The sequence below is a fragment of the Anguilla rostrata genome, chromosome 7 (assembly GCF_018555375.3).
Source record: "Anguilla rostrata isolate EN2019 chromosome 7, ASM1855537v3, whole genome shotgun sequence".
In the NCBI taxonomy this organism is placed as follows: Eukaryota; Metazoa; Chordata; class Actinopteri; order Anguilliformes; family Anguillidae; genus Anguilla; species Anguilla rostrata.
Window position 1 is genome coordinate 54,703,320 of NC_057939.1, and position 23,007 is coordinate 54,726,326.

Below are 23,007 nucleotides of genomic sequence, written 5' to 3' on the forward strand. Positions count from 1 at the left end.
CCTATAATGAGACGTACTCTGTCTTATAATCATCAGATTACTCCTATTTCATTTTTATGCTGTGTTTTCTGCCCTTGGTTTTTCTTTTTTCTCCAGATACCAGCGCCAGTTGTACATGGACATTGAATATACATAAGCCATAATGCACCATGTCACGTTACAAAATGAAGAGGCCTTACATGGCCAACATCTTTAATTCATCTTTAACAATAAACTTGAATATCCTCTGCACTGGGTCGTTTTGAGCTTCAACTTTGACATATCGCAACATCCCTGCATTTATTTTCAGAACAATGCCTGTCAGCTTTGAAACAAGTTTCAAACGACTTGTATGATAGATTGAATTAGTTAATTGGGAGTACTGGGTGGACTTATTTAAACTATTAATTATTAACATTGTATTCATTGTTAGGTTTGTGGACTAAAATATATGGCCTTAAATATTACTGGACAGGAGTCCGCCCATTGTTTTGGCCTTAAAAGATTTTTTTTTTTCCATCATCATCCTTGAACAATTACGTTCCGCTATTTCAACATTGGCTTGACCAGCATAAACTGCTACTCTAAATTTAAATGAATTAATAAATGAATGAATCTTTCTGTTTATTCGGATAGGCAAACTGAGGGAAATAAGAGAGTAGAGAAGAAACCCTGAAAGAGATAAAATGTAAACGTTAAAATATTTGCAATCATTTGTAAAACCATGCATTTCATACTGTATAAACCGTGCATTACTGGTGAAATTTATCCATTCGTTTATTGATCCTACTTTTACTCTAAAATTGAACATAAATGTAAGTAACGCATGCAACTACACGGGAATGCGTAAATTCGGAATTGGTGTTTAGAGGAACATCAAACATTTCTTGTAGCTGTCAGTGTAATGTTGGGGTGAGCCACAGTGGAATGCACCTGGCGGCTCCGCGTGCTATAATTCAAGCGGGAACACTTCCTACTCCACGACGGCACGACCTGCTATGCGGGCAAGAAAGCCGCGCTTCAATTTCTAACGACCAAAACTGTCGATTGAGCACAGTGCGCGGAATCGCGAAGCGTTAATCTTAATTATTGCGCGTGGCCATTGGGGAGCGCACACTCGAAAATCGAACAGCAACCGGATATTAACAGAAGCCGTGGGTATCGTTTATTTACCAAGCAGATGGAAGCGCATCCGAATTCTCTTTAAATTGCAAAATAACTTCTGTGGATGGAAGGGAGAAAAAAACTGCACGACTCTTTAACACCGGTAGAGAGCACTCCGTTCCTCATATATTGGATTTTTTCCCAGAGGCGGCGAGCTGTTTCCTCAGCACCTCGGAAACATAGTAAATTGTCAGTCTCAAGGACACCAGCAAATCTCCGGTCTTGGTTGTGACAAAAACCATTGGAGCTCACTTTCTTCTCTGCCTCAAGACGAAATCTGAAGCATAAAGACTCATTTTGTGAGCCCATTTTTGGATTTTAAGACGACCTGAAGTGCATCTACAGTACAATACATACTGACATGGAATTATGGATAAAGTTGATGCTGTTGTGCAGTTGCTGTTTCGGATCAAGTGCGGACTTTGACGGCGGGTAAGGTAGATCAGTTCTGCGTAATGGTCAATTACCAACGCAAAGCGTAGAAAGTGAAACGGCTTACAGTTCGAATATTGTTAAGGAGTTTATTAACTATATGGTTGTCTTAATAGCAAATAGGCTGTTACTAAATGTATACTTTGGTTCCTGAAATTAACAGAACGCTTAGACAACTGTTTCGGAGCAAATTAATTTTTAAACTGTGACTTATGGATTCTTATAACTGCCTTAGAACAAAGCCATGCTTTCCACAAGCATGATGCACAATTATCACAGCCACGATAGCTAAAGAAGCTTTTGTTGCTCCTGGTTGTAGGCTATATCAAATGTGCCTTACAGGCTCATTATAAATACTCCCTACGGACAAACAAATAAATGTACGCGTCCACCCAGTTGATATGGTCAGGAAAATACAAAAGGCATCTTTAAAAATGGGTGCATGTTTTTCCACTGCTGAAACCTGTGTCAGTCTTTGCATTACCAGGTAGCTCAAACGCAAACACCAACGGGTGAAACAATTGTAGCCTAACCGATGTGCAAGCCGAGCAGTGGAGCGAGCCAGCACATTGCGAGGGTGTCAGTCAGCGTTAGCGCTTACCAAATTATTTGTCGCCATAAGTGGCAATTTTAAGACACCACAATGCAAACTCTAATACAACATTTTTTTGCAGTGTGTAAATGCGTTATTACAGCCGCTGCATTATGTGCCTCATTTCAGAATTGCGCTTCTCGGTGAGCGAAAGCCGGTGAATGTTAGACGCCTTGAGGAGCGGAGATCTAGGTTGAGAGAGTTTTTGACATACAGTATGCCCAATATAGCTCAGGTTTTACGCGGATATAGCCGGGCTACGTCCTAATCCGGCAGAAAACTTTTACTTCTCAACCAAATGCTGAATGAGTGCTGAGTGATTTATTAAAAAAACAACCGGAATAGTATATTAAATGCTTTTTCAAGTAGCCTTTTAAAATAATAATAATAATAATAATAATAATAATAATAATAATAATAGCTTTTCCCCCGGTACAACTAGACTAATTTAACCTATGCGATCTGATTCCAGAAGTATCGTTGTTGACAAACTGAGCAGGCAGGCAAAGCCATGGATAGCACTTGTACAAGTTTCACGGTCGACGCTTAATTAGTTTCGTGTTGACTGGAGGCGGGGGCAGGCGTTGCTGTGAATTTATCTCCGTCTTAGAGCGAGACATACTTTCCATTTTAGAGAAAGTGTCCGCAGATTAATCATGATAGATCCTCATACTTGCACCAAGCCCGTAGATTAATCTCATATACAACTGCAGTACGGCAACGGTAGGCTACTCGCATTTAAAAATATTCTGTCAAAAAATGAGTTACTGCCTATCCTATGTCAGCTGTTCACTGTGGAGTATCAGCTCGTCGTGCGGAGTGGGAGCTATCCCAGAGTGTCATCCGCAAAAATCAATCAATAAATAAATAAAGTCACTGTACATAATTATGGTATTTATTTTTAGTAAATGCATACTTGCTGTAGGTATATGTTGTCACCTTTCAGGCATGCTTCCATATACCATTGGTGCTAACTGTCCACTGCAGTGCAGCCTTTAGTGGATGTCAGGTGAACTTGTAAACCACTGTGAACCTTTTTACTGAGGTGTCCATCCCCAGCTGGAGGGGTGGCCATTATAGGGGAACTTGAGGTTAAACAGTTTAGCTGCCCCCTGCCTTGGAGATGGAACTGTTTGCGCCCCTGGAAAGGTATCTAAGATCAGGAACACATTTTCGTATGAGAGTGACTTATGTGGGACCCATATTTAAGATACCGTGGACAGGATTCAAAGCACCAAAAATCCTGTTTGGCAATGGTCTGTTGTGGTCGAATAGTATAGGCTATATTTTTTATTCTTTGGGTTTGTAGAAAAAATGTGTTTACTGTAGATTAAGCCATTTTGTGAGTGTCAGGGGGTATCACTGCTGCATCACAGTTTCCATCAAAACTCTATTTTGTGGCATTTAGTTCTTTCAGAATGAAAAATATATTAAATCGAATATCATATTGAAAATATTATCAGCTGCAAATCGCTCAAGAATGCTCTTCCAGTGAATCTCTAACCTGCAAACTGTTGATATTAAAGTTATGTACAGCCTTATTAAAGGTGACAGAAATATTTCATATCTTTCATAGTGTGCATTTGACAACTGCATTTTCATGCTGATCTTTGCATCTTGTAGTGTCAAACAAGGATTTCTTTGGAGCTCAATTTTTTATGAAGAGCCTCATGTAATTGCTTTTTATTCAATTTCACAGGTAATTTTGACTGCAGAGTATTTTCCTCAATTCTGATGTTCATGTCCACATAAATGTACAAATTCAGCATTGTTTTGTATGCTTTTTGATGCATATAACAAGGTGCACCTATACTCCTGAGAATACATGAAATCAAATACAGCCTGTGTGTGATAAACTCGAATTTCAGGGCCAAAACCCCTATTTAAAAAAAAAATTCCGTCCACATCCGCCTCTGAAGTTTGATCGATGAGAACATTGGCCAGAATCATAACCTTCCTCTGTGAAATTTATGTCATGGTAGCTGTCACTGACAATGTGCAGGCTTGGAGCTGTTGGCGGTCAGACCAATTTCTGGTGCTGCTTCGTGAGGATGTTGGGGTGGGGTGGGGTGGGGTGGGGGCAAGCGTGTGACTGAATTGGGCTGCTGCCCATTTCATCACAGTGCACTGTAAAGATGAACTATATCCTCAGTGTTCCCTGCAGACCCGAAGCAAAAATGATTTTTAAAAAAAACATATACAACGAAAAGTCAAGGTACACATACAGAACTGCATGGAATCTAAAGGCATTCTTGAGACCCGGTGTTATCGGGAGTAAAAATCCGACAGCGGGTCGTGTTCATCCTGCTCCTAAACTTTGTTCATTTGAAGAAAAGAAAAAAAACGAATGAAGAAGCGCGATACGCCCGTATAAAGGCGTGATGCGGCTAACTGAGGGGCCGCTGCACGGAGGCTAGGCTCTGATTGGGCGAAACGGCGTGTTGTGACGGGTCCTGCAGCCGGAGCGAACGGAGCGGCCGCTTGCCACCGCGCAATCCCACAATCCCGCGGTGCGCGTCTCATTTGGCATTCATCGCTGTTTTCGACGCCTGAGCTGGCGCCTTTTCAGAGGTGACGGTCTGCTCCGCTGGAGCGCGACGAGTCCCCCGCCCGTCCCTTACGAGGCGCGCTCGAGGGTTCGTTTGCGTCCCTCGCCGGCGACGCGACCCGATCCCGCGACAGGCCCGATCCCGCGACAGCCTTGCCGCGAACACGCCTCGGGCGAGCGAGGCTCCGCCGGCCTCCTGAATCACAGGGTTCTCTCGTTCTCTCTAACGCTGGGCGTACATCTGCTTCCTTTAAGGGGAAGGGGGCGGGTTGTGTGTGTGTGTGTGTGTGTGTGTGTGAGTGAGTGTGTGAGTGTATGAGTGTAGGTGTGTGTGTGCATGTTTGTGTGTGTCTGTGTGTGTGTGTGTGTGTGAGTGAGTGTATGTGCGTAATGTGTATGAATGTGTGTGTGTGTGTGTGTGTCTGTGTGTGTGTGTGTGTGTGTGTGTGAGTGAGTGAGTGAGTGTATGTGCGTATATGTGTATGCGTGTGTGTGTGTGTGCATGCGTGTGTGTGTGTATGCATGTGCATGTTTGTGTGTGTGTGAATTGCTGCTGATCTTTACACTAGCGTTTGCATTGTCAGTCACTCTAGATGAGGGCATCTGCTAGATGCCAGTAAAGATATTAACTATTGGAAAACTGTGCTTATTAAGAATTTAATGATCCTTGTTAATGGCACTTTCCAAATGCCATATGCTGTATATTTCGCAAGATCATATTCTCGGTGTCATTTGCATAAATGTATCCATTATTTATGAAGTGAGGGCCACTGTGCGGACTGGTTCAGGGACTCTGGGGACTCTGGGGACTGCCGGGGCGGGGGGTGGGGCGTCCTGCAGGTGAAGCTGTAGATGAGCACAGGCCGGCTGACTGCTCTCCTGAGCCTCAGACTCTGACCACTGCTGGGCTCTGCTTAGAACAGCTCTGTGCCTTGTCAAACTGTCACTTCCAGGGAATGGGACTATTTATTTATTTATTTATTTAGAATGGCTGTTGGGCAACACATAAAATGAGATGGATAATACAAAATGCAAAATTTTTTTTTAAAACAACCACTACCCGTAAGAGGCTGACTGATTGTAATTTGATAAGCTGTGTCTTGTCTAAGATTGATTAGGAGAAGATATTGATGTGTATTGTCTAAGATTGGTTAGGAGAAGATATTGATGTGTATTGTCTAAGATTGATTAGAAGATATTGATGTGTATCTGTGTATACGTATTTGCTATATCTTTAATTTATTTTTTCAAGGCTTTCAATTTTTCACACCATTCAAAATGGCGCATGGCTAATCTTTCATTCCACTGCAGTACTGTATATGCCGAGCTTTACGAGAACTCCAGCGTCACAGGTCCTGTCGGTGTTGTTTCCCTGTCCTATCTAATCTGTTAAATAAAGTTTTACTGTTCAGTTCTTTCTGACCTCCGGGGACCGTAACTCATCTGCTGAGGTGAACAGTCTGCGCTGCCGCCTGTACGCGTTACCCGCATAAACACAGACATGAAATATTAATGCGGCGGTGTTTATTTAAATCCTCTGCGCTTTATTTGAAGGGTGGCTCTTTTTAAATAAAAATCAAGGTTTCGAGTCCTTGGAAATGTCCTGAAAGGGAATCTTGAAGACTATGACTGAGCGCTCTTGTGGATTCTCTTTTTTTTTATCTCATTGAGTTTGATGTCATTTCTCATGATGGATCGTTCTGAATTTGCCTGTGTTGGTGGCCTTGCCATATTCTTCCTGGTCACATTTAATGTGACGGTTCTTTGAACAGAAAAAAAAGAAAACACGGGTCGTGTCGTGAACAAAGTGTAATTTACCAGTGAATCATTTTGGGCTGACAAAGTGAATCCGGAATAATATGGGATGTTAAAGAAAGAAAAAAAAATCCGCTTTTTTTAAGTGGGTGAAAACTGACTCTACATAAAATCATTGTTTTCTGTGCTTTTAGTTTTAGTTTGTTTTCTGGTTTAGCTGTGAGCTGACGGAGGTCTCCCCTAACAGGTGGCCCAGACAGACGGGCTCCTCCAACGGACTGTGCCGCTACGGAACCAGAATCGACTGCTGCTGGGGCTGGACCCGGCGGTCCTGGGGAAGCTGCGAGCGTGAGTACTGTCCCCGCTGGGGGGCCACAGGGTCCACTGTGGGGGGGGGGGGGGGTCCACGGGGGGTCCATTTCGGACCTCCTACACCTTACCGTCGCGATTAAAACGTCCTCACATAACGGAAACACTCAGACCAGGGGCACGAGTCTGAGTGTCTGATGATGAGTCTCAAACACTGAGACTTATCATCTACTTTTCATAACGGCACAGCCACCACACTCACACACTCAGAGTCCCGCCCAATGAAGACTGTGGGATTGAGGCGGGGGGGGGGGCACTTATAAAACGACTGATTCACAGCGAGCAGCAGAGAGCGATGAATAAGTAAGTAATGGTATTCTGGCACTCTGCGAGCGTTCACTGGGCATTCGGGGCGCCCGGCTGTCAGCTGATTTGCGAAGCATAACTGCATTCTGACAGCAGAAAATCCCCCAGGGGCTTCCGAATGTGTCATTACTCATCATTACACCGAGCGGTGCAACCGCGCTGCACTGTAACTGCTACTGGGAATGATAGTTTTGATGGATCACAAATGCCTTTGCTTAAAAATTCCTTTTCTTTTTTTTTTTGCATTCGGAAGCAAAACATAATCACAGTGGCATATAAGATACTAGCAGGGCAGAATTTTGCGAATGATTCAACAATTTTAAAGTTCACATGTCCTTGTTGTACAGCATGTATTCTTTGAACATACTTGTACAAGAATGACTGTAATTGCGTTTTCATATTTATCCAGCAACTTGAAAAGCTTTTATTTAAATGGAGGGTTTCGTTGTTAAAAGGGGGAGAGAACTTTGGGGGCCTTAGTTCTGATGAGTGATTTCTGAGGATGTGACTTGCATGCAAAGGAGTCTGGAAAACATACAGTAATATGTATAATATATGTATATGAATATGCAAGATGCATACATGGCTGCTGCACATGCACATTTTCTTGTGGAACGTGTGATTAATCTGAGTTTATGCGTACAGTACATTTAAAATGACAATGGCCCTCATTAGCAAAACTTTTCTTAAATTATTCTTACTTCTGTTCTTAAAAATGTTCCTGAGAAAAAACAATGTGGAATTCATGACACATGTACAGACCTTTGTTTTTGTGTGTATCCCAGGTGTATGAGATGATGAATTTCTGACTGTTTGTAAATTTTATGCGCAAATCCTGTTCATGTGACTAGCATAAGGAACAAATACAGATAAGAAAAAGATGATGAATGCCGAATTGTTCCCACGCACAGTTTCCGATCAAATGTGATCGTACGCACGTTTCGTGAATGAGGTCCAATGCACGTCGCCTCATTCATCTTGGGCCTTCAGCTAATAACGCTGCCACTTCACCCGTGTTATTGACCGTCGCAGTTCTGTCCTCTATTCCTCTTTCATGTTCAATATCCTTTTAAATATGCTCTTCCCGACATTGTGCTTTTGTGCTGACTGGAAGATTAAACAAAAAAAAAAAACAAAAAAAAAGTGCTTTAGCCTGCCAGTCTCATCAAAAGGGCTTAATGCTCTTAGAGAGATGTGTGAGGCGGCACTGGCCCCACTTTGGGGTGCCTGGCCAATGAGCCAATCCTGTCACTGAGGTCCCAGCGGAACGACAGGCTCATTAGCATGTATACGCGCAGGACACAGTGACCAGGGCGGCCATTTTCCCTCTCATCGCCTGGACCGAGCCTCGTCTGTCTGAGTGCCGTCAGCTTCTCGCCGGCCGACCCAGGTCTCTCAGGCTGCCTTTCATCATTGCGTAGGGGGAGTGGGGGTGCGGGGCCGGGGGCACTGGGGGGTTATTATAATTATATCCCAGCATGACTCTGTTTTTGAAAGATGGACCGGGCGAGGAGCTGGGTGCGTGGCATGGGAATTAGCCAGAGCGCGATAGGGTTGCGTGCCAAAGCCACATTTACACTGATGGACTTCCTGGCAGAGGAAACCGCGCCGCATTTTTGGCACGGCATGGCGGTTTTCCCGCTCGGCTGCTGCGATTGGAGAGCGTTACGGCCAATCGCACGCCCACGTGTCATAATTGAATTTGTCAATCTCTCCAGGGTTCGGGGGGGGGGGGGCGAGACTGTGTTATTTACACAGAACATATTTTATTTCCAATTTATCAATAGGAGTTAGTGTTGCAACTACATATATGCTATTATTATTCCTTTAAAAATTAAAATAAAAACAGCACATTTGATGCTCTATGCTGTATTCCATTTTACTCCCTCTGAAAAAGGCTCATAAATACACCCTCACAAAATTGGCCCTGGCATTACTAAACAGGCTGGGCGCTACTACCCGGAAGGACGGGAGCCAGACACAGGCACAACTGTAATTTGGCCATTTGTATGCAACACAAATGTATATGAATTGCCATATTAAACACGTGATTCTATTTTTGCATGAGTTGCCTAATTATTTAATAGATTTTTCTTTCTTCGAAGAGATATACAGGTTATTACCCCTGCAAATGTGTGTGTTTGTCATGTATGCTGTTTCATGTATTGGATGAGGAATATTATAAAGACTGTGTGTGTTTATACGTTTATTTTTGCATGACTGTTTCTGTGAGTCTTAGTGTCTGTTTAACTTCATGGATGCATGTCTCTTGATCAAATAATGACAGCCTGATTTCATGTTTGTCTCCATTTTTTTCAAATGCCTGGCATGTTTTTTTCTTTTCTTTTTCACATCTGTGCTGCAGCATCCTTCATCATAAGGCACAGAGTAGTCGGGATAAGGTGCCGGCCCCAAGGTTAGCTCAACACATTGCTCCGCGCTGCGCTGTTTTATAAAGTTGTCCTTCGGCGGCAGAACCGCACTTCTGTCAGAAATCACTCTTGGTGAATAATTACTGTGCGAGTCTTGACTAAATTGAATGTGGTTCCTTGCCTTTGAAATGCCTGAGTTCTCTCAGGTCCCTTTCAGCGATGGTTCAAGCCTCTGCCTTTGCATACATCCAGGAGATAATAGGTCAAGGCTGCACCAATCAGCATGCTTGGTGTCACGTGACGTGGGCATGCAAAACAGTTTCAGCGACTTAGCATTCAGCGAGGAGCACGACGTGAAGACGCACAGCGAGAGTGAAAATTAATATGTCATCGCTGAATGCCATTATTCAGGTTTTTAAATACAGGACGAAGCTGCTTCCCGGCTGAGTCCGGATATGGTAATTTGCTTCAAAACGAGAACTATGATGTTTTGAGGAAGATGGAGGCTAAGTGATGCTATGAAGAAGCTACAGCTCTATGCGCAAACTAGCATTATTGAAGGCATTCCTTCCATGTGCTGTGGAAGTTTCTAGAACACAAAGCCTGTGATAAAGAAACACTTTCTCTTAGATTGCCAAAATCATATCTCCTGTGTTTGCTGTGAATATTGGGAGATGCATTTCCTCGTATTCATATATATATATATAAAGCTAACATCTGATATTTTATTAGAATGAGTTTTATTAGAACTACAAGTCATAAAGGCTAGATACAGAAAAAAATAAGTGTGAAGTACCAGTTCTTAAAGTACATAGGATTGCAATTTTTTTGTGTGTCAAGGTTGTGCATCATATAGCCCTCTAAATTCACACAGCAATGTCACAAAATCGAATCCTGCAATTCTTCAAGGAAAGATAGCCTCATTGAATACTCACGCTGAATAATAATATTCTGTACACGTACATATCAAGGGTAAGAACATTAGATTGGTATGCGGTACAATTCTGGGGGTTTTAACCTGGCCGAATCTACCAGGAATATCTGGACACTTAAAGTGCATGATACTTGCTTTATTTACAAAGCTGCCTCAGAAGGATATTTCTCGCAGTCAATTAATTGCTGAAACTGTGTGTCACAACATATTTAATGAATCTTTTAACGGCAATTATAATACTTGGCTGCAAGCCTGTGATGTGTAGGACTGCAATACTCGTCTTGAGTAGTAGTTAAACACAGTTAAAGGAAAGAAGCGGGCACCATGTTGTAAAGCATTGACAGAATAGCCCTGAAAATTAGGTGATGTTTTCCTTGAGGAGATATGCAGACCCCTGGCTCATTGATGGTTCTATCTGGGTAGAGGCGTTGTTATCTCCCTAAAGGCCAAACTTTTGCCACAAAATATTTTGCCAAACAAGGAACAGTAGGGGACTCTGTAGCAGCTTTTAAGCTTTTAGTTTTTACACATTCTTGCCTCCTAAATGCAGACAATAAATGATGAACAGATACATGCTCTAAACCAGCTCACACGTTCATTTTCTATTGTCCTGGGCATATTTTATTTGACAAAAAGAGGCTGTTTTGAGTAGATATGGATGCTGGACTAGCCATTTTATTCATGTTATCGATCACGGTCCATTAAATCGTTTAACTCGTCGTCCTGTTGTTTTTTTATGTCCTGACAGCTGTCTGCCAGTATGGCTGTAAGCACGGAGAGTGCATTGGACCGGACAAATGCAAGTGCTACCCAGGATTCACTGGGAAGACCTGCAATCAAGGTAGGCCCGAGACTCGAGTGTGTGTGTGTGTGTGTGTGTGTGTGGGGGAAGACCTGCAATCAGGGTAGGCCCAAGAGCTAAGTGAGTGTGTGTGTGTGTGTGTGCGGGAAGACGTGCAATCAGGGTAGGCCCAAGACCCGAGTCTGTGTGTGTGTGTGTGTGGGAAGACCTGCAGTCAAGGTAGGCCTGAGATCCGTGTGTGTGTGTGCCGGAGAAAGGGTTTTGTGGGAGAGCAACTTGTGTTTACACGACCAACAATTCAGGATGAACTTCTCTTCGTTTAGGGTCCGTGGGGCACCCCAACTCTGCTCTTTGTACAAACATGGTGGTACAGAGCGATGCTACAGAGAGATAACATAGCATCACATAATATAATGACAAGAACAGGCCATTCAGCCCAACAGTGCTGTCAGCCATTTTCCTGACTAAATTAGTGCTCTGATTGCCTACAGACTAGATGGTATCTAACAACGTATCAAGCCTAGTCTTGAAAGTCCCCAGAGTTTCTGCCTCTACTACATGACCTGGCAGGCTATTCCACACATTGACTGCTCTCTCTGCATGAAAAAAAAAAAAATCTGAGTTGAGAGATTCCTCCTTGCTTCATAAATAATTAATTTCACTTTGAGGGTCTCTTTACCTTTACCCCACCCCCCTTGTGGATTTAAGAACGAGGAGACGGACCAGCACGGACATAGTAGCTTGAGCGTTTAAAAAGGCAGTTGAATCATTATTAACCTTGTGCGTGTGGGAACACTTCATTAGTCCTGAAGCGCAGCTTGCGCACAGATATAATTCTGGAGCAAAGGAAGTAACGGGGGGGGGCTGAATTTCAGATTGATACACAGCGAGGAGTTCCGGCTGGAACTCGAGCTTCGCTTTCGTTTGCTGTTATATATGCAAATTCATGGCACCAACTTGTACTTACAAAAACACTGATTGATAGGCATGATTATAGAAATTTTGGCTCTGAATTATGGATGAGTTTCAGGCACAATAGTTATGATACTGATAAATAGCAATTTGTCCAGCGTGGATGTGTCTCAAAAAAGAAATATCCTACTTTAGTTGATTCCGTCTGTCTGGTCTCATTGTCCAACTTCATTACAAAAGCAGGAATTTATCTGTTTACGGGAAGTGAAGAAACGAGAGCGGCTTTTATTCTGAAAGGGAAATTCAGTCGGGATTTAAATATTATTTTCATTCTGGATTGTGTAATTTCCATATTGCACAGAAACTGACTAAACAGATCGGTGTATCAGTAGTATGGCAGTTTCTTTAAAGGTAACATCTAAAGCAGGGACCTGAAATAAAGTCAAGAAAATATATTTAAATGAACTGTGATCGGAGTGTGGTGATACGACCATACAGCTGTGAGAAGCAGACACATTTAATTTGGCCTATTAAATATCCCCTCCAATGGATTCGGCTGCTTGAAACACTAATCCCTGCCGTTAAACAGAAATCGGATACCCTGTAATTAAAAATGAGAAATTCTTTCAGCAATATTTATATGAGCTATCTGTCTTTGGTTACCCTGTTGTGGTATTGCCTGGATAGATGCAACCTTTCTAATAGCGTTATTGAGGTTAACAGAGCCTATGTACTGCAATGATTATTTATTGCATTACATTTCCAGAGGACATATGTCAGGGAAAAAAACATGGCGGAGACTGTCAAGAGAGTATTGTACATGAATACTGTATGTTGAGACAGAACACAAAGGCTGTGGCAGGACACTACTTCTTTCCTCTGACCGAAAACTAATTTGGGACTAACGTGTCTTTCTACCACATCCAGTAACAGCCATTTGAGTGGCATGCGCAATGCCTTCCAAAAATGAAAGCATCTTACTTCTCACAGGCACGTTTTAACTAGCAGCAGTGTTCCTCCTGCTAATGTGTCTATATTGAAAGACTGATGGCACTCAAGAAGAATATACATACCTCCTCCATATGTTTATATGCTTATGGATATGGTTGCCTGGGCTAACAGAGAAATTGAGACTCCATTTTTAGTTTGCGATATTAAAGCATTAATTACTCTTTGCTCTGTTTTATTGCTCTGGGGAAATCACATGTCCTCCAAAGCAGCTATCCCAAGAGTCCTGTTGAATTCCCTCATTTAAACCGAATGGAGTGAGCTGAACTTTAATCAAGTTCCAACACAGAATACTGAGTCAGATTACATGTGCAGTGATACTCTATAATGCCAGGAAAATGAGACACAAGATTACTTTGGATCTGAAATTCACTGCAAAGACCGTCTGATATACTTCTTTTGTTTAATTTAAAAGACTTGTATTTGTAGAGGGCTTAGATATGAGGTAATAATTATTTTAAACAGTGTGATATGAGGTCCAGCCAGACTTTACTGTAACCCTTTAAGGTGTAAGATCACAAAAACGTGATAAGAATGTTCTTAACTGAACATTCTAATGCTATCTAACAGTTCCAGAACACTGACTTTGAATTTTGAAAAAAAGACAAGAAAAAAAAAACATTCCAAAAAACCTACTCTTCAAATAGGTTAAATAGCTCCGTGTTATAGAGCAAGTGGGCTCTGTTCCTTAGAACAAATAAACTCATTAGGAAGCTAATCCAGTCAGGGAGGTGTGGGATGAGACTTCATTATTCTCTGCCTCATCAGGCAGTTTTAATTAGACGATTCTTTCTGCGTGTGATCCAGCTGATTATCGCCCTGCTCCCTGAATGAACAGGCAGCCAAACGGTTTGTTTTTTTTCCATTTATTTTTATTGTTATTAAATGCCTGATAAGGAATGCCATTATTTTGTTTTTTCCTCATGAGAAATAGAGCAAGGATCTAAACCGGTGTGTTGGCAGAGCCACAGAGCCGTTGCTCCACATCCCTGATCATTAGCTCTGAAAGTGTTCTCCCCTGACCCCAGGCTATTATCCCGTTAGCGTCATCATTAGCCTCTCGGCTCACATCACATTAGCTAGAGCCTGCGGTCTTACTCAACAGGAGCCGGCCCCTGAACTTTACATTGCCATTCGTATCCATTTCTAGCCACCTACGTGCTGTAGCGTCATTTTTGGTTTCGGGGATGGTATCTATTTTTGTGCCTGTCCGTTCATCCATCATCTATACCCGCTTATCCTGGGCAGGGTCGCGGGGTGGGGGGCTGGAGCCTATCCCATCGTGCGTTGGGCAAGAGGACAGGCCACCAATCACAGGGCACACACACTATTCACTCACACACCTATGGGCAATTCAGAATCTGCAGTTGCCCTACCTGTATGATTTGGACTGTGGAAGGAAACAGGAGAAAGGCCTGTTCATTTGGAAACCGAATGTCATTTTTCCATTGTCTTCACCATGATTGGCCCTAAAACAGCCAGTGTACATATAATTGTGTAATTCAAACAAGAAAGAAAAACTTTTTTAAATCTCTGAACTCTTTCAATGAAGCTAGACTTTGCTCAAGGTTCATGTCTGTCTTTCAGAGTAATCACAACGCAGGGGGCAGAGGTTAGCATAGCTGTCTGGAGGAGCTGCAGGCGTCTGTAGTTGGAACGGTAACACACGATAGCACGTTAGCCTTGTAAGACATTTTTCATCCTGTCTTCCTGTCTGTTGATAACCGTGAAAAATATATCTGCAGAATTTGGACCCTAATGAGCCTGCGTTCTTGTCCTGCTGGAGTTTAAAAAGCAGTAAGCTGAAGGTATTATCTTGAACTGAAGGTGAAAATTTCACAGATCCTTTTGTTTTGATCAAGAGAATCATCTGGGAGGCAGCGATGAGGACCTAATATTGCTCAAATCCGCTCACATCACAATCCCAACGCACCATGAAAGTGCTGTGTCCTCGATGTTGCAGCATCTGCATTAAACATTTGCTAAAGCAGACTTGGCTCGTACTTTTTTCAGAGTACACTCTCAAAAAGGATGTGTTAATATCCAACACACTTTTTTGTTGCTGCTTTTTGTGTTACCTTCACCACATTTTGCATCAAAGTTACTACCTTTGTGTTACAGATATACAATTTATGTCACAAAGGGAGACTTTTTTAGCACATACTGTGATGCGGAGATGTGTTTTTAAAAAGTGACACATTATGTGTTGTTTTTAACACATCTGTTTTGAGAGTCTAGCAAATGCATAACATCACAATTTCATCAATTTTGGATGATGAATCTGGGGACACAGAAGAGACGAAAGCCGTCCCTGTCGTGACGCTAGCCGCACGGTGTGAAACAAATGGCCATTTTGATGGCTCTGGCTTATTTGTCTTGGCAGCGATGGCAGTGACTCAGGCTCTCTCCCCGCGCGCTCTCTTGCAGCTTGATGGGACTGCACACACTCTGGGATTCTGGTGCAGGCTAATGTCCATTCCAGCTATTCATTCCTTTCTTCTCCCATGTGATTTATTTTCCTCTGACCCCATGAGAAGATGAGCAGGGGAGTATGCCCTGCCCCCCCCCCCCCCAGTATAGGGATGGTCACCACCCAGCACACCCCCCCATTTTTTTTCCTGTGGACCACCAGCAAAAGGGGTTTCTCCAGAGGGTGAGATATTTATGACCTCAAGCCCCCTGCCCGGCGCCCCCCTTTCTACTTGGCTCAGTCTGTGACTGAATAGACCCCCCCCCCCCCCTCCCACCAACCAGCACTGGAAGGCCACGCCTGAGCACGATGCTACCGATGCTACGGACATTTCTTCGTTCGTCCAGACAGCCCGCTTTCCCTCTCTCCCTCTCCTTTACTTTCTGTCCTGCGTTTCTTTTCTTATATCCCCTTTCCTTCTGAAGGCCGTTAAATACCCTGCTGCACTCACCTTTACTGCTCGCTCTGTTCCTCTGTTACTCCTTTTAATAAGGCTCAGGAGGTACACGTCGTTCTTTCTGTCCTTTAATTGACTATCGACTACTTCTCTTTACAGGACTGTGTTGTTAAATGTTTAGGCGCAACACGCTGTGCAATGCGAGGATTCCTCTTCTGTTACATCGGAACTTTATTTGTTTTTAAATTATTTTTTATGTATTGTACTTCGAGTGTGTCTCTGCCGACAATGCATTGTCTGCATTCTGTTTAATTGGACTGAACACGTTTTACTTTCTAACACCGGAGATGGGCCTCGCCCTCGGGGCATAGGAACTGATTTTAAAGATATGAAATGTTGTACAACATGATTTATGATAACATGGGATGCCTCAACTAAAACGCTCAGTGGGACATTAAATAGCGTCAAACGGACATGCGAAGACGGAACGGGTTAAGCTGGAACAAGTCTAATTTGCCTTGACAAAACCGTAATGTACAGTATGCATGATGAATCTGTCCGGCACCTTTATTTATTTGTTTATTTATAAATGTATTTTCTGAATTCCATTTATAGCTATGGTATTGCATGTGACACATTGCTGAATAAGAAGCAGTAAACCATATTGAATGATGATTCATATGTCTGCCGGTAACCTAAGCTTCAGACCTTGTGATAGCACAAGGATACTTCAGCTAATGTGTCTATATTGAAAAGTATAAAGGTTGATGACACTCAAGAACAAAAAAAAAAAGAAGAATCTGAATGAACCTTATGTTTGCCTGTGAAAACACGGGGTCCGCTTAGAAGTCAGTCATTCTTCGACGGAACACTTTGATTTCCACACGAGCACAGCCGTCTCTCCCTCTCCTGCCTGTCTGCGGGGCGTTCAGGTGGGTCAACACAGAAGCGATCGGCTCGCAGACAGAAGCGCCGCTCTCTTTGTGTGAGCACCAGCCGCTGGAAGGCCGAGCCGCTGCGGCGGGCTTGGCTGTCAGTCTCCTCACGACCTTTCTGAGATGACCTTAGCGTCTGGAATGAAGCAGAGGCAGACATCCTATATCCCATCAAACGTGGCAAACCGAGGAAGGCGCGCGTAAGCGTATGACCTCCACAGCGCGTCTCCGGCACCCCCGGGCTCAACCCCCCGGGCTGGAAGAACACAACTCCAGGGTTCATGGCGTGTAAATAAAATATGATTGGTTGAACTGGCTGGCCGGTCTTCGAATGTGCAAGTGTAACGTAAAGAACGCGGAGCGCAGGATTGCATGTAAAACATGCCCCGTGCCTGTGTTTTGTTGGACTACTGCAGCTATTCTATGAAGGAGAACATTCACCATTACTGTTGCCATGTGAAGGGCAGAGCTTCACATCAAATTAGAATGCATCGTTTTGTTCAAATAATTATTGTGCATGAACCTGCTGAACCTGGAGTGGACATTATACAGGACGTCTTTCACTTATAATGACGAAAGGATAGCAAACGATGATACTTTGACAGGTTTCAGAATATTTGCTTTGGATATGGACAGAAAGTTCTGAACCCAGAAAACGAGCATTTCATCGCGTTATCGCCAGTCATTGCTGAGAATCCAGAGTCGATACATCCCCCTATTTAAGATATTAAACATCTGTGGAATACATCTCGCGGCATACCGGACATTTTTCCGGAGCTAAGATGCGGGGGCGTGGTCCGAGCCTTGGCCAGGGGTGTACTCGAAGCTGGGTCTATTTTCATAGCGGTGTGGCTACCTTGTAGAAACACGAGTTGCCTGGCCTAGAAAACCTGACTGTTTAGCTTGTACAGTACAGCAGATATGATATACTTAGACTGTGTCACCGCTCCTGACCTCGCTCTTAGCTGTGATCCTGTGTCTGAACGGTGCTCCTAATAGCCCTGCGGTCCTCATATTCCAAATAGGGCCTCACGCACATGTGACAGAAATCTTAGATGTTATTTCTCTGATGCCTGAACTATTCGTGACCTCTGGAGTCTGGAATTTGCACAATCTTGGTTAGCAGCACGGACCGGGTCAGACCTTTCTAACAGGTTATTCGGTTCTACATTAAAATATTCTCTGTTAACATTTAATAATTAATTTTGTGCTACCTTGGCGGCAGGACACTTCAGTACATGATAATTTTTGCAGTAAATAACCTTCCTTTCCTGGTGTAGCAGTACAGCTTGAGTACGCTCATGTTTACCTGGTCTCACTTATGTTACCTGCCATTTCCTGAACTTAATGACAGACATGCTGGGGTGGTTCTGAAGACAGGAAGGAAAGCTTGAAGGAGCCTCTTCATCATTAACAGATAATGAGCAGATTGCTTTTATGTGCATCAATGCAATGTGCTTATTACAGACAATCTTGATGCACACACTCACATGCAGCCCACACACACACACACACACACACCCAGGCATGCACACACACACACACACACACACACACACACCCACACACGCATGCTGGGTGTGAGCCAGGGATGAATGTTGCCTGCTCTATTCATGCTAACGCAGTAGGACTGTTTACTGTGTGATGTAAACTCTAACCCCGCCCCCTTCACGCGCAGATCTGAACGAGTGCGGACTGAAGCCACGCCCCTGCAAACACAGGTGCATGAACACCTTCGGAAGCTACAAGTGCTACTGCCTCAACGGGTACATGCTGATGCCCGACGGGACGTGTGGAAGTGAGTCCTTCACTGCCGGCTGTTTCTCTGACCCAGTTCACCTGGGCTGCTGGGTGAACGATACATAATCCTTATTGTTATTCTACACTTATTTATTTAAAAAAAAAAAAAACCCAAAGCATTTCAGTAACTTCTCATAAACAGATGTTGTGTCAATACTGACGAACAAAAGAATATCAAGTACACCCCTCCAGGCCGACTGTAGAGGCTTTCACTGAGAAAAAAAATACAAAAGGGAGAGGAATTTCACCTTGCATGTAACACACAGTTCTTACTGCTAGCTTTAAGGAATTCAGCGGAAGCAGAATGTGAATACCGCGCGACCAGTACACACACTTTTGAAAAGTGTTGATTAGGTTAAAGATTAGGTAGATTAGGTTTTCTTTCTGCACTCTTTTCAAGACAGAAGAAAAATCTTTTTTATAATGTCTGTTAGAAGCACTAATGGCGGAGCGGAGGGGAATGTGAACAGCGCCGTCTCTTTGACCGAAAGCGTTTCTGAAGCTCGGTTTGACGCCTCTAGCTGCAGGCCTTTCTTTGCCACTCAGAATAGCGAGCGGCTATTTAATGGCGTTGGGTTTAGATCGCCTGCAGATATTAAAATGTGGACATATTTGTTCAAATACGTAACAACAACAAAAATAAATAAAATGATATTTTAAAAGCGATATTCAAGATTCAACTAATGTGCACCATTCTTTGCACCTGTGCTTGCCGAACGGAAATGTAGTATTAAGTCCCCAAAAGTTGTGAAAATATTGTCAAAATGTAACGTCATGTCACTTTCTACCTGGTTAAACAGAGATCTGTATACAAATTGCATATTGTAATAACTATATACATAAATAGTAAAAATGTTGCCAGTTGGGTAGTAGTCTGAAAAGTGGAACTGCAGTGTTGTGTTTACATTTGAGGAAAGGAATGGGGAGGGAACGGGAGTGTGGGAGGTTGTGTCCAGAAAGGAGGAACCTAATAAAGTTTGGCATCTTTAGTCAGGAAGGCCATGTTCCTCTTGGTCAACTGATCGCCAAAAGCATTTTTCTTAGTTAACCCTTTAAGGTGAGCGATCACAATGCCATATGCACATATGCCATTGGCATGTTCTTGACTGAGCATTCTAATGCTGATGTCACAATCACCCCTGGTGATTGGAAGCAACGTTGTTCTAGAACACTGAGATCACTGACTTGGAATTTTGAGAAGAAAACAAACAAACAAATTCCAAAAAGACTACTCTTCAAAGGGATAATATTTATAGCATTTTGTTTTAACTGAGGTGAAGGCGTTGTGAAATATACTTGTTATGAATTGGGAGTGCAGTACCGTTTAGTTGTAGACACGCGTGTGCCCCTGACGGCGTTCTGGCCCGTCACACCCCTGTTTCTGTGTTTGTTGCCCAGACACCCGGACCTGCGCCATGGCAAACTGCCAGTACGGGTGCCAGGTGATGAAGGGCGAGGTGCGGTGCCAGTGCCCGTCGCCAGGGTTACGGCTGGCGCCAGATGGCAGGACCTGCATGGGTACGTACGGGCGCCTGGGCGTGAAAGCCGTACCCGCTTCCTCCTGCGTCACTGTTCCCTACGCGACTGTGCCCAAAATAGCACCGTGGGACACTCATTCATTTCTAATGGGCTTATTTATCCCATGAACCGTCTCTCTGGATATAAACATTCAACAGCTCCACTGGAGACCGTGAAGAATAGAATGCATAAATGAATAATAACCCATGTCATTACTGCAATGGAAAACCATACTAATCAACATTATTATTATTATTATTACAACAAATGCTTATGTTTGAACTCTAACCAAGACTAAAAGTGGCTAACACCCACAGAAAGAGCCACAGCTTTGTGATGTGACAGAGAATATGTGATGTTTTCCTCAGAAACATGTCCCAGCCACCATCATGGAAATGAGTCATGAATATTTGCTTAAAATGGGATATTGCTTATTTGCTTAAATAAATATTGCAATATCTAATATATTGCATATATTAGACATTGTATATTTGCTTATTTGCTTAAATAAAGGGATTATCTCATGGTGGAGGCTTGGAGGGAGAAACTTTTGCGACTAATTTTTTAATTTATGTAATGCGCATCAATGACTCTAAGTGAATTATACAGTGAGATTAATTTGGCCTGGATTCAGGAATTGCCTATTCTGCTATTTCAGTTACATAGATCAATATTTCACCGACAGAGTAGAATGAATTGCAGTAGATGACCTTCTATGTTTAAGTACAGAGATTGATCACTGGCCAGCCCCAGTGACACTGAGGTACAGTATCCCTGTTTGGTTGTGTTTCCTTGGGGATTTTTCCTTCTGATTGGTTTGGGATGTAAAATGTGCGATACATAAATCAAATGAAATGAGGTGTAGATTAAACATTCAATAGGCGCTGAACTCTAGAATGTTTGAACTAAAAACAAGTCTGTGTGCTTTTTGTTCTCAACGCTATGAATGCTCAAGACAATTGCAATATGTTAAAAAAAATTCAATTAAAATCAAAGTTTGATTAATGGAGTGAGCAAAATGTATATGTGTTACTTAAATAGTTTGGAGTGATAAACATTCTCTTGTATAAAAAAGGTTTCTTTATTATGGCTTTATGTTTCATAAAGTGTTTTGCCATTTTAGGAAAACAGTAAAGTTAATGTTTGGGGACAAAAGTTTTGTTATTCCGAGCTGCAGTCAGATATCCGAAGATTTAATCTAGAAGAGCTGCTCTGAGTTATCCAAGGATTCAATGGTCAATGTTAAAACTGCACGTCCAGCCTTACCCCCCCACATACACTACCATACAGTCATTTGACAACATCTGGAAAAAAAAAATGTATGCTTTCATAACGGTCATTTTGTTTCAGGGAAATAAGCCTAGAAGCTGCGTCTGAAATATCTTTTGTGCGATTTGGTTCACACTGAAAATGTGTTTTCCTGCCACTTTGAACTCGAAAAATAAAACTTGCTACCTTTACTTTTTATATTTATTTCCATCTTCCCCCATTCATGACGTATGTGTGTATCACTATAGTAAACCATAAAGCCACAGAGTGTTCTGCAAGAGCAGTAGGCAGTGAATACAAACCCTCACTCACACTGGAATGAAGATTGCCTCTCGAGAGCGAGACAGTGGTGAGAGCTTTGGATAGGGAAGGAAAAAATAAAAAACCTCTTAAGCTGTTCCGCCAGGAAGATATAAAACGGGCGGACGTGTGTTTTTTTCCAGACGTGGACGAGTGCGCCGCCGGCAGACCGGTGTGCCCGAGGTTCAGAAAGTGCGTCAACACCTTCGGGAGCTATGTCTGCAAGTGCCACGACGGCTTCGAGCTGCGATACGTCAAGGGGAAATACCAGTGCAACGGTAACGAGGGGGGCATCCAGGGCCGTCGCGAAACGGCGTCCTCTTTCTGCTGTAGATAGGCGTTCTGTGTGGCGCCCGAGGGCACAGTTGGAGTGGACACGTTTTCTTGCATCATGGGAAATGTAGTCCCCATGTGTATATGTGGGTGGGGTTTGGAGGCAGATTCGGGGCGTCGGTCGTTAGCGCTCAGGCCTGTGTGTCGTTTCAGATGTGAACGAGTGCGTCTCCACCCAGCCCCCGTGCGGGAGCTTCTCCGTGTGCTACAACACGCCGGGCTCCTACAAATGCAAGTGCAAGGAGGGCTACCGTGGGTCAGGCCACGACTGCAAAGGTAAGCTGAGCGCCTTCTCGGGCCCTCAGGGGCCCATGCAGGCGAGGCTGTGGTCTCTGCTTTTCATGGGGAATTTAATGGTGACACCAAACTGCCACGCCCAGATCTGCGAAAGCAGCATTCATTCATTCCGCTGAATCTGTCAATCATGTCGGTACTAAAAGCCTTCAATAAGGTGCAGAGCAGGAACAGAGGTTAGCCCCTGTCTGTGTTGACTCCCAGTCTGTTTACAACAAAGCCCCCCCTCCCCCCCCCCATACTGGGAAAAAAGAGAAAAAAAACTACAGAGCTGGGCTCATTATAAAGTAAATCATATGCATCGTGTGCTGAAACATATTCCTGCATAATCAGCTCTGAGTGTGTGTCGTTGAATCAGCATGCTCCCGGTGGCCATGGCGATTGCATTATAATATTGTATTTGTGTCCCGTGCATTAAAACCACCCCGTTGCCCTCAGACAGGCGAAGCCCCTGCCAGTCGCCAGGCTGTCTGTCTGCTCTGTCAGAGCTCTGAGGAGCACAATGCATGCGAAATGAT

The 23,007-nt window shown here is 43.3% G+C and overlaps 1 protein-coding gene across 2 annotated transcripts in view; it reads left to right on the forward strand.

Annotated features, from left to right (window-relative positions):
• Window positions 1–915: 915 nt before the first annotated feature.
• Window positions 916–23,007, forward strand: part of LOC135260085 (nephronectin-like) — a 30,545-nt gene continuing 8,453 nt past the window's right edge. Inside the window, exons 1-8 of one of the 2 annotated variants that reach the window (XM_064345250.1) lie at window positions 916–1,575; window positions 6,718–6,818; window positions 9,511–9,561; window positions 11,200–11,292; window positions 18,654–18,773; window positions 20,174–20,293; window positions 22,006–22,140; window positions 22,349–22,471. In XM_064345250.1, the coding sequence (XP_064201320.1) occupies window positions 1,505–1,575; window positions 6,718–6,818; window positions 9,511–9,561; window positions 11,200–11,292; window positions 18,654–18,773; window positions 20,174–20,293; window positions 22,006–22,140; window positions 22,349–22,471 (814 nt within the window). In that variant the 5' untranslated portion in view covers window positions 916–1,504. The remainder of the gene's footprint in view (window positions 1,576–6,717; window positions 6,819–9,510; window positions 9,562–11,199; window positions 11,293–18,653; window positions 18,774–20,173; window positions 20,294–22,005; window positions 22,141–22,348; window positions 22,472–23,007) is intronic. The other variant, XM_064345251.1, reaches the window with a different exon arrangement.